This window comes from Oculina patagonica, chromosome 7, assembly GCF_052425735.1.
Source record: "Oculina patagonica isolate OP01 chromosome 7, crgOcupat, whole genome shotgun sequence".
NCBI lineage: Eukaryota > Metazoa > Cnidaria > Anthozoa > Scleractinia > Oculinidae > Oculina > Oculina patagonica.
Window position 1 is genome coordinate 27,929,376 of NC_135764.1, and position 12,351 is coordinate 27,941,726.

Here is a 12,351-nt window from a genome sequence, read left to right on the forward strand (position 1 = left end):
TTTTTTGATTCTATTTTTGAATCCATTTTTTGAATCCATTTTGATTCCATTTTTGATTCCATTTTTGATCCTATTTTTTGATTCTATTTTTGAATCCAGTGCTGTGCAGTAGTATAGGAGTTGGGGATGTAAGAGATCCTAAAAATTTTTATGATCTCGTACCCCCAACTCCTATATTACTAACAACTTTAACCTGCATTTTTTTAAAGTTACATTTTAAATAGTTCCAGAAGCTCACATAAGGACGGGGTGTGACATTTTGCAGGGGACAAACTTTACTTACCTTATTGTTACTTATTTTCGCGGGAACCTTATTTCGCGCAAATGGAACGAGCATATTTCGCGGGACTTAAATTTTTGCGATTTGGCCCAAAAAATACGTTTAAAGGAACTAAATTTCGCGAAAATTGTCAAATAGTGGTCTGCATTAACAAACAAATAGTCTCAAAATTGGCACAACTGATTTTCCCCAGCAATGATTTCTAAGGGGGGTTGATAATGAACAAAACGAAAACTAAACAGTTTGAACAACTTCAGTCAAAGTAGACCTAAATAATTATTTAGTAAATAATTATTTAGTAAAATGACGGCAATATTGCTTAACTATCACGAAATATATCGAAGGGTATTAAAGTTCGCGTCGTTTTTTTTTTTTCGCAATAACCTTTTTTCGCGGGTCTTTAATTTCGCGATTTTTTGAAAATCGCGAAAATTAAGTCCCGCGAAAATAAGCAACAATAAGGTACTCATTCGGGCCGACAACAACTTGGGAAGACGTTTCGGCAGATCATAAGAAAAGGGAGGTACAAAAGTCATCAAAACACAAACGTTTTTGAATATTTTATTGATTTCATTTTAAACAGCACCAAGCGCCCAACACCACCTGATCATTACCCCTAATGTTTATTGTTATTTCATTTAAACCCGATTTAAACCCGATTCAGTTAAACTTCTCGATTGTTAAAGGGGCTATGTCCCCGGCTATATCACGGTATTTTAGGTAATTATATTTATTTTTCGTTTACTAAGAGCTGTCAACTTCAAATTGGCAGAGCTTTAGTCATCTATTGGCAAAATCAAGCCACAAAACAAAGAAGGATGATTTTCGAGCACTGTAAATGGCACTTTCATACAAGTTGAGATAAACTTGAAAAAAGTTGGACCGACGTTTTTCAAGTTTACCCGAACGCAATCCCTTTTAATCTTCTCGAACTTTGTCCATCCATGCCCCTTTTTGGCCTTTCTCTGTTTCTTTTGAGTTCTTCTGTTAAATGGTATACTTTCGTACCAGATCCCAATACAATATAATTGCGCTTTTTTGCACTTAGAAGTGTAAACTATTCTCGCATAGCTTCACGGTTTAACTGAAGTTAATTTTAAAAATAGGTTTTAACCTAAATACTAGTTAATTAATTAAGCACCTAAACACGACAGCAAAAGGTTAAGCAGGACAACTTGGTCGAACTCCTCTCCTATTCTTTTTATTTCTTGCTCTCAATTTTCCCATCTTGATTTGAAAAGGTAAAGCGCGGAGAGAGGATTAAAGAAACCGTCTATGTTCCTCTAGCTGTTCGACACTGCTTAATTTGCTAAATTTTAGATTTCCTTGGAGACTATGAAACACTAATAATAACTAAAGCAAGCACCCTTAGTACAATCAATTTTTTTGACAAGTCCGGTAAGAAATAGATGATTGAATGGCCTCCAGAACTGAACTAAACACCACACACTCACAGAAGGCAAGTTTTTCGATGCGCAAAGCTTTGTTCCAGTGACCGATCAGTATCTACTTATGCAGTGAGGGTAAACTGGAGCTGGAGATATGCAAGTGAAGCAAGTTATTTTAACAGATTGAAAATCAGAATTCTTTTCTAAACATATCAGACAAGCCGTATCTAGTTTGAAACAGTTAAATCAGTAAAAAACATTAATATTCGTTCTCTCTTCTATACTCGTAAGTTTTGGCCTTTACTCGTAGAACTTTTCTATGCCAAGAAGGCTGAACAATTAGAGATTGTTGATAGATACAAAGCTTTTCAAGACAAAAAAAGACAAAACTCATGAGCAGTTGAGTGCATATCTCAAGCTCGAGTACCCCAGAAGTCTGTCCAGTCCGGTCACTGCGCGTGTTTTCACTCCTTGTCACCGCTGACAAGCACGGCATATCCAGCAGGCTTGTCACGTGACTTCTTGAAGATCAACAGCGCTGTTCCCGCCAAGAAAGCAATGCACATCACAAACACAACCATCATCAGGAAGGTAGGACTGGAACCTAGAGGGAAAATATAACAAAAAGAAAATAAGCTGACAGCATGTGGTTGTTTTAGAGCAATTAGTTATATTAAAACGTCTAAAAATTTATACACCTTACGATTTTACTTTCTGTCTACATACCGCTTTTATCCAGGCTACTTCCACGCGTTTCATCTCGTTTCTCTCGTGCCAGGTGGAGTGGGCCCTGGGCCAAAGAGTACACGTCAGTCACGTGATCACTCACAGCACGTCTTCCTCGGCCACTTGATGGACATTTCTTTGCGCACTGGGAGTCTGGGTCTGTAGCGTTGCATACAATCACGTGACAGTGAACGAACACAAATGGATGGTCAGCAATAAACTTGAAGGCTTCCAGGCTAAACCGCTGTGTACTGACTGAAGACGCAGAATGGTACTTCACAGTTACGTCATTCGGGCATCTGAGAGAAAGCTTCAAATTAGCATTTGTAAAACATCAGCTTATGTTAAGAAACGTTCTTAATGCAAAACAGCAGTCTTGGGTTTGACTCTAGCATACCGCATCCATAATTTTTTTTAACCTGAATTTAATGTATCACATTAATCAGGCTACATGTTTTAAATGACGAAAATTGATTGAATAAATTAAATACTTTATCCGAGCAACCGTGATAACCCTCGTAAGGCCGGTGGTATTGAATTTCCCGTTGGCTCATTGTTAGTAAGCGATAGATCATTCTTCACATACCCTTTTCTAATGAACTCGTACTTCAAGGAACTCTTCTGATCCTGAGTGGGCGTGGCATAGCATCGATCTGCTATGATTGACAGCTGCTTGTCACCTGATGTCACTGATACCTCAAAAAACAGAAGTTTGCGCAGCACCACAGCAACAGGGAAATCATCCTTCGTGTAAGGACTCACAAATCTCTTGTCAGGAAACATATTCAGAGAGAGTGTAAAGTTTCCTTTGCCTTCATCACTAAACACAAGCTTTCTGTTACTTGGTTTCCAACCAACGGATGATACCACGCCATACTTGGAGTAGAAACAGCTAAACTGTATTTCTATTTCACGCACGCGTGTCACGACATCCTCAGCAGCTACAGGGATTTCCAAGACTGTGTTGGAGTAAACGATAGCTGTTGGCGTGTACCTGCGTGTTGTGTTGCAGCCAGTCAGCGGAGTTGCCAAAGAGAAGTGAGCACTTGTTTCTTCAGCTTTGCATGTGGTGTCCAGGAGCCGAAGATGCTCACGGTCAATACCACGGAGGAAGGACTTGGGAATGATGATGGTCATGTTTTCATTGTTGCACTGAACATCAACACCTGGAGCTATAAAGATATCAAAGTAATTTTGTACGCAGTGGTGGCAAAAAAAAAGCAATGGATTCTTAAGCCAAACCTTGTAACAATACACGGTTTTTGTTCGAAAAGGCACATGGAATGAGAGATAATTTCAGAAGTTGAATAACCTATTCCCGAAATGTTCTTTTTTTTATATTATATCATTTTTGCTTTTATTAGAAAAGACAGAAAATATATAATTAAGGTCTAAAGAAACTGAGAACGGAATGTTTCGCATGAAATGTAATCTCTCTGTGCAGCCTGAAAAATAAACATTTTAGTCGATATTTACCGTAACATGTCTTGTTATCCAATGATACGCTCAGTTCCAGGTCTGGACATTCACATTTGTAACCTCCTGCAGTATTAACACACTTGTGACTGCAGCCGCCATTTGACACAAAACACTCGTCAATATCTGAAAGAAAAGACTGTCCCTGTTTCGCTACAGCCAAATTTAAGTTAAGGTATTTGTAATATACTTAAATATGTTGTTATCTGTAATGTTTTTAATGTGTTGTTTTAGTTTTTTGGTGTATTTTTGTGATAAGTTGGATTACCCTTCTGTTCTATAAAGCACTTTCGTGTGAAGTATTCTTTAAAGCACTTTCGTGTGAAATATTTATTATCTGAAGTAACTAGTTAGATATTTATAGAAAACCATTTTAGTAGGAAAATAATCACGATATTAAATAGTAGACCCACCAGTGCACGAGACTGACTTAGCACTGTCCGTCCACTGACCATTTTCCCCACACTGTTTATAAGAGGGACCTTGTAGCTGGTATCCCTGTGGGCATGAGAACGAGCATTTCGTGGCGACTATCATTCGTGACGTCACGCAACTGCTTGGTGAAGTTTTCACAAGGCGGTTAACGGTTAGAACTGGACACCAAACAACTGAAAGTGAAATAAGCAAATATTAGGCATAAGAGTTTTTTAGGTTTATTTCATAAAGTAGGTTACCTAAATAGGCAAGACCAGAGTCCTGATGTGGACCTGTGACTAACTACTATTACGTAATACGTAATCAGATAGTTATCATACCTAAGCAACCATAAAGCTCCATTCTCAGTGATATATGGTCATACCACGCTGTTGGTCTTAGTCTGATGTACCGAGCAAGGATTGGTGGGTTGAACTGGTGGTATACAATGCTGTTTTTGTCTTTATTACCATCCAACACCTAAAAATAATGCCAAGATCTCAGAAAACAATCTGCGTGATCTTAATGATTTTGAGGCTATCACAAATCAGCATTTATAAAATACCAAGGGTTTGTTGGAATTCTACAGTGGAACCTCGATATAACGAAGTTCTTGGTATAACGAAGTCAACGATATTCGTTGCCCTAGTAATAGTAAAATATATGGAAAAGAATCCCAATATAACGAAACCACGTTATAGGCGAACAAATTTAGCCAGTCCCTTGGCCCTTTGTTATATATTAAGGTTCCACTGCAGTGAGTTCTGGGATTGTACATGTTTTATATACTTAAGGATTTCGAGCTGCGCGCCATCTGTTAGCCGGCCCCCAGAGTGTATTACCAATGGCCTTAATAGAAACACAAAATGTGATCGGAGTTCATAGTCCAAATCAGAGTCGGCAAAGTTTTTCAAACTTGCGAGGCCACAACAAAGCAAAAAAGTTCAGCTTATTTACAAATCTTCAGTGAGAAACAATACGCCAAGCATCGTTCACCTTTCGAAGCATTTAACTGGGCGAAACAAGCTTGAAGAAGACAGTGAATTATTCGAGAAATTATCCGAAATCTGTATGCAAGTTTGACCGATGTTGTACAGTTGGACGACGCCACGGAAAACAAACGAATTGCGGTTGAACGCTTCGGTTAATGCTTACAAATTTAAACAACTTTCCAAATCGGAATAAAGGTTAGTTTTTTCATTGACTTTCAATTGACCATTTTTCTGTTTATTCAATCGGATTAACAATGCTTCGTGTTTACGAAAACTTAATAGTGAAATCAAAACAACTTAGCTCATCGGTACGGCAGCATTGCTCACACAGAAGTGTGCTGAAGTCTTCTGTTATTATATAAAACAAATAGATTTCATTTTGCCGTGGGTCTGTTCAGTAATAGATCACAGAAGACGTCAAAATGTGGTATGAACATCAGTGGCCCACGAGGCGCTAGCCGAGTGGGTCACTGATGTTCATACCACATTTTGACGTCTTCTGTGATCTATTACTGAACAGACGCACGGCAAAATGAAATCTATTTGTTAAATAAAACATGGAAAACCATCTTCTAGTAGGTAAACAAACAAATGCATCATACAATGAAGACAATCAGAAGTGAAAACCATGAACTTGGAAGCTATGAGATTAATAAAATATCACTGAGCTGTTTTGATGATAAACGGTATATACTTGATGATGGCTTAACAAGCTATGCTTACGGGCATTATAATATCAAGCAATAATTTTCATTATGATTTCTATTTTGTTTAATTTTAGTATAAGAGATTTTTTTAATTTAAGTATAAGAGATTTTTAAACGCACATTTCCAGATATTTAAAAAAGAGTATAGAAAGTTTTATTTTTAGTATAAGATATTTTTTTGGAGTATTATAGATTTTTTGGATCCTAGGTATTTAATCCTAGGTTTTGATTTTCAGATTTGACTTAGGTATAGAATCCTAGATTTTGATTTTCAGATTTGATTTCATTTTTGATTCTATTTTTTGATTCTATTTTTTTTATTCTATTTTTGAATCCATTTTATTGATTTCATTTTGATTCCATTTTTGATTCCATTTTTGATTCCATTTTTTGAATCCATTTTGATTCCATTTTTGATTCCATTTTTGATACTATTTTTTCTATTCTATTTTTGATCCTATTTTTTGATTCTATTTTTGAATCCATTTTTTGAATCCATTTTGATTCCATTTTTGATTCCATTTTTGATCCTATTTTTTGATTCTATTTTTGAATCCAGTGCTGTGCAGTAGTATAGGAGTTGGGGATGTAAGAGATCCTAAAAATTTTTATGATCTCGTACCCCCAACTCCTATATTACTAACAACTTTAACCTGCATTTTTTTAAAGTTACATTTTAAATAGTTCCAGAAGCTCACATAAGGACGGGGTGTGACATTTTGCAGGGGACAAACTTTACTTACCTTATTGTTACTTATTTTCGCGGGAACCTTATTTCGCGCAAATGGAACGAGCATATTTCGCGGGACTTAAATTTTTGCGATTTGGCCCAAAAAATACGTTTAAAGGAACTAAATTTCGCGAAAATTGTCAAATAGTGGTCTGCATTAACAAACAAATAGTCTCAAAATTGGCACAACTGATTTTCCCCAGCAATGATTTCTAAGGGGGGTTGATAATGAACAAAACGAAAACTAAACAGTTTGAACAACTTCAGTCAAAGTAGACCTAAATAATTATTTAGTAAATAATTATTTAGTAAAATGACGGCAATATTGCTTAACTATCACGAAATATATCGAAGGGTATTAAAGTTCGCGTCGTTTTTTTTTTTTTCGCAATAACCTTTTTTCGCGGGTCTTTAATTTCGCGATTTTTTGAAAATCGCGAAAATTAAGTCCCGCGAAAATAAGCAACAATAAGGTACTCATTCGGGCCGACAACAACTTGGGAAGACGTTTCGGCAGATCATAAGAAAAGGGAGGTACAAAAGTCATCAAAACACAAACGTTTTTGAATATTTTATTGATTTCATTTTAAACAGCACCAAGCGCCCAACACCACCTGATCATTACCCCTAATGTTTATTGTTATTTCATTTAAACCCGATTTAAACCCGATTCAGTTAAACTTCTCGATTGTTAAAGGGGCTATGTCCCCAGCTATATCACGGTATTTTAGGTAATTATATTTATTTTTCGTTTACTAAGAGCTGTCAACTTCAAATTGGCAGAGCTTTAGTCATCTATTGGCAAAATCAAGCCACAAAACAAAGAAGGATGATTTTCGAGCACTGTAAATGGCACTTTCATACAAGTTGAGATAAACTTGAAAAAAGTTGGACCGACGTTTTTCAAGTTTACCCGAACGCAATCCCTTTTAATCTTCTCGAACTTTGTCCATCCATGCCCCTTTTTGGCCTTTCTCTGTTTCTTTTGAGTTCTTCTGTTAAATGGTATACTTTCGTACCAGATCCCAATACAATATAATTGCGCTTTTTTGCACTTAGAAGTGTAAACTATTCTCGCATAGCTTCACGGTTTAACTGAAGTTAATTTTAAAAATAGGTTTTAACCTAAATACTAGTTAATTAATTAAGCACCTAAACACGACAGCAAAAGGTTAAGCAGGACAACTTGGTCGAACTCCTCTCCTATTCTTTTTATTTCTTGCTCTCAATTTTCCCATCTTGATTTGAAAAGGTAAAGCGCGGAGAGAGGATTAAAGAAACCGTCTATGTTCCTCTAGCTGTTCGACACTGCTTAATTTGCTAAATTTTAGATTTCCTTGGAGACTATGAAACACTAATAATAACTAAAGCAAGCACCCTTAGTACAATCAATTTTTTTGACAAGTCCGGTAAGAAATAGATGATTGAATGGCCTCCAGAACTGAACTAAACACCACACACTCACAGAAGGCAAGTTTTTCGATGCGCAAAGCTTTGTTCCAGTGACCGATCAGTATCTACTTATGCAGTGAGGGTAAACTGGAGCTGGAGATATGCAAGTGAAGCAAGTTATTTTAACAGATTGAAAATCAGAATTCTTTTCTAAACATATCAGACAAGCCGTATCTAGTTTGAAACAGTTAAATCAGTAAAAAACATTAATATTCGTTCTCTCTTCTATACTCGTAAGTTTTGGCCTTTACTCGTAGAACTTTTCTATGCCAAGAAGGCTGAACAATTAGAGATTGTTGATAGATACAAAGCTTTTCAAGACAAAAAAAGACAAAACTCATGAGCAGTTGAGTGCATATCTCAAGCTCGAGTACCCCAGAAGTCTGTCCAGTCCGGTCACTGCGCGTGTTTTCACTCCTTGTCACCGCTGACAAGCACGGCATATCCAGCAGGCTTGTCACGTGACTTCTTGAAGATCAACAGCGCTGTTCCCGCCAAGAAAGCAATGCACATCACAAACACAACCATCATCAGGAAGGTAGGACTGGAACCTAGAGGGAAAATATAACAAAAAGAAAATAAGCTGACAGCATGTGGTTGTTTTAGAGCAATTAGTTATATTAAAACGTCTAAAAATTTATACACCTTACGATTTTACTTTCTGTCTACATACCGCTTTTATCCAGGCTACTTCCACGCGTTTCATCTCGTTTCTCTCGTGCCAGGTGGAGTGGGCCCTGGGCCAAAGAGTACACGTCAGTCACGTGATCACTCACAGCACGTCTTCCTCGGCCACTTGATGGACATTTCTTTGCGCACTGGGAGTCTGGGTCTGTAGCGTTGCATACAATCACGTGACAGTGAACGAACACAAATGGATGGTCAGCAATAAACTTGAAGGCTTCCAGGCTAAACCGCTGTGTACTGACTGAAGACGCAGAATGGTACTTCACAGTTACGTCATTCGGGCATCTGAGAGAAAGCTTCAAATTAGCATTTGTAAAACATCAGCTTATGTTAAGAAACGTTCTTAATGCAAAACAGCAGTCTTGGGTTTGACTCTAGCATACCGCATCCATAATTTTTTTTAACCTGAATTTAATGTATCACATTAATCAGGCTACATGTTTTAAATGACGAAAATTGATTGAATAAATTAAATACTTTATCCGAGCAACCGTGATAACCCTCGTAAGGCCGGTGGTATTGAATTTCCCGTTGGCTCATTGTTAGTAAGCGATAGATCATTCTTCACATACCCTTTTCTAATGAACTCGTACTTCAAGGAACTCTTCTGATCCTGAGTGGGCGTGGCATAGCATCGATCTGCTATGATTGACAGCTGCTTGTCACCTGATGTCACTGATACCTCAAAAAACAGAAGTTTGCGCAGCACCACAGCAACAGGGAAATCATCCTTCGTGTAAGGACTCACAAATCTCTTGTCAGGAAACATATTCAGAGAGAGTGTAAAGTTTCCTTTGCCTTCATCACTAAACACAAGCTTTCTGTTACTTGGTTTCCAACCAACGGATGATACCACGCCATACTTGGAGTAGAAACAGCTAAACTGTATTTCTATTTCACGCACGCGTGTCACGACATCCTCAGCAGCTACAGGGATTTCCAAGACTGTGTTGGAGTAAACGATAGCTGTTGGCGTGTACCTGCGTGTTGTGTTGCAGCCAGTCAGCGGAGTTGCCAAAGAGAAGTGAGCACTTGTTTCTTCAGCTTTGCATGTGGTGTCCAGGAGCCGAAGATGCTCACGGTCAATACCACGGAGGAAGGACTTGGGAATGATGATGGTCATGTTTTCATTGTTGCACTGAACATCAACACCTGGAGCTATAAAGATATCAAAGTAATTTTGTACGCAGTGGTGGCAAAAAAAAAAGCAATGGATTCTTAAGCCAAACCTTGTAACAATACACGGTTTTTGTTCGAAAAGGCACATGGAATGAGAGATAATTTCAGAAGTTGAATAACCTATTCCCGAAATGTTCTTTTTTTTATATTATATCATTTTTGCTTTTATTAGAAAAGACAGAAAATATATAATTAAGGTCTAAAGAAACTGAGAACGGAATGTTTCGCATGAAATGTAATCTCTCTGTGCAGCCTGAAAAATAAACATTTTAGTCGATATTTACCGTAACATGTCTTGTTATCCAATGATACGCTCAGTTCCAGGTCTGGACATTCACATTTGTAACCTCCTGCAGTATTAACACACTTGTGACTGCAGCCGCCATTTGACACAAAACACTCGTCAATATCTGAAAGAAAAGACTGTCCCTGTTTCGCTACAGCCAAATTTAAGTTAAGGTATTTGTAATATACTTAAATATGTTGTTATCTGTAATGTTTTTAATGTGTTGTTTTAGTTTTTTGGTGTATTTTTGTGATAAGTTGGATTACCCTTCTGTTCTATAAAGCACTTTCGTGTGAAGTATTCTTTAAAGCACTTTCGTGTGAAATATTTATTATCTGAAGTAACTAGTTAGATATTTATAGAAAACCATTTTAGTAGGAAAATAATCACGATATTAAATAGTAGACCCACCAGTGCACGAGACTGACTTAGCACTGTCCGTCCACTGACCATTTTCCCCACACTGTTTATAAGAGGGACCTTGTAGCTGGTATCCCTGTGGGCATGAGAACGAGCATTTCGTGGCGACTATCATTCGTGACGTCACGCAACTGCTTGGTGAAGTTTTCACAAGGCGGTTAACGGTTAGAACTGGACACCAAACAACTGAAAGTGAAATAAGCAAATATTAGGCATAAGAGTTTTTTAGGTTTATTTCATAAAGTAGGTTACCTAAATAGGCAAGACCAGAGTCCTGATGTGGACCTGTGACTAACTACTATTACGTAATACGTAATCAGATAGTTATCATACCTAAGCAACCATAAAGCTCCATTCTCAGTGATATATGGTCATACCACGCTGTTGGTCTTAGTCTGATGTACCGAGCAAGGATTGGTGGGTTGAACTGGTGGTATACAATGCTGTTTTTGTCTTTATTACCATCCAACACCTAAAAATAATGCCAAGATCTCAGAAAACAATCTGCGTGATCTTAATGATTTTGAGGCTATCACAAATCAGCATTTATAAAATACCAAGGGTTTGTTGGAATTCTACAGTGGAACCTCGATATAACGAAGTTCTTGGTATAACGAAGTCAACGATATTCGTTGCCCTAGTAATAGTAAAATATATGGAAAAGAATCCCAATATAACGAAACCACGTTATAGGCGAACAAATTTAGCCAGTCCCTTGGCCCTTTGTTATATATTAAGGTTCCACTGCAGTGAGTTCTGGGATTGTACATGTTTTATATACTTAAGGATTTCGAGCTGCGCGCCATCTGTTAGCCGGCCCCCAGAGTGTATTACCAATGGCCTTAATAGAAACACAAAATGTATATAATGTTAAAAGGCTTAGTCCGTACCCTCTTCTGAGCTTTGTTTTAGTTGCTATAACAAATTTACAATCCGCTGTAACTGAATTACAAAAGAAATTTGGTGACACACAAACTAACCAAAAGCCTCTATTGTAACCATAATTTTTCTTTATATCAGTCCTGACAGGACATACCATGTTACTGAATTCCGTAATCTGACTCGTCCCCAGTCGTCTCTTCGTCTCTTTTCAGGTCTCTTATGCAAGACGCGAAGACGGACTCAAAAGACGACTGGGGACGAGTCAGTTCCGTAATGTTCTTTCGAAGACTCCACGAGATGAAGAGGACACATTCAATGATTCCAATGTGTATGGTTTTACCTTGGGTGAAGCCTGGCCTGGTGCTTTGTAATACAAAAAGTTCACTCCATCGTCACTGTATTGCAGCTTGTATTTGGTTACCCACTGGTCGACTAAATTTCTTCCTTGTGTCGCTATTCTTGTTAACTTGGTGTTTTTACGAAAATCGACCTGAATCCATTGGTTGGCATCATTCCAGCGAGTTACCCATCCTCCTGATTTACTTCCGGGAACTTCTTTGAAGTTCAACCTGCCCTGGATTGCAGCATGATTTCCAGCCCATTCCGAAGAGGCGGTGATCTGAGAATCTTTGATAAGACTGCTCTCCATGCCAAGAGGTCCTGAGCAGTCTTAAGACAAAAAATGAAAATTGTAAATATATGGTATTTCAAATAAATATATAGTGTAAGAAA

At 37.7% G+C, this 12,351-nt stretch overlaps 2 protein-coding genes across 2 annotated transcripts in view; both read right to left on the reverse strand.

Moving 5' to 3' along the window:
• Positions 1-2,116: 2,116 nt before the first annotated feature.
• On the reverse strand, positions 2,117-4,653 carry LOC144660612 (ZP domain-containing protein-like). The gene is made up of 6 exons (XM_078521280.1): positions 4,626-4,653; positions 4,284-4,478; positions 3,871-3,996; positions 2,981-3,566; positions 2,395-2,693; positions 2,117-2,272 (listed from the first exon to the last, which is right to left on the reverse strand). The coding sequence occupies exons 1-6, from the start codon at positions 4,645-4,647 to the stop codon at positions 2,133-2,135; spliced, it is 1,368 nt and encodes a 455-aa protein (XP_078377406.1). The 5' UTR covers positions 4,648-4,653; the 3' UTR covers positions 2,117-2,132.
• A 3,907-nt stretch (positions 4,654-8,560) lies between these two features.
• The window catches only part of LOC144660589 (pancreatic secretory granule membrane major glycoprotein GP2-like), an 82,067-nt gene continuing 78,276 nt past the window's right edge, over positions 8,561-12,351 (reverse strand). The window contains exons 8-10 of the mRNA XM_078521251.1: positions 9,425-10,010; positions 8,839-9,137; positions 8,561-8,716 (exon numbers count right to left, since the gene is read on the reverse strand). Of these exons, the coding sequence (XP_078377377.1) occupies positions 8,577-8,716; positions 8,839-9,137; positions 9,425-10,010 (1,025 nt within the window). The 3' untranslated portion in view covers positions 8,561-8,576. The remainder of the gene's footprint in view (positions 8,717-8,838; positions 9,138-9,424; positions 10,011-12,351) is intronic.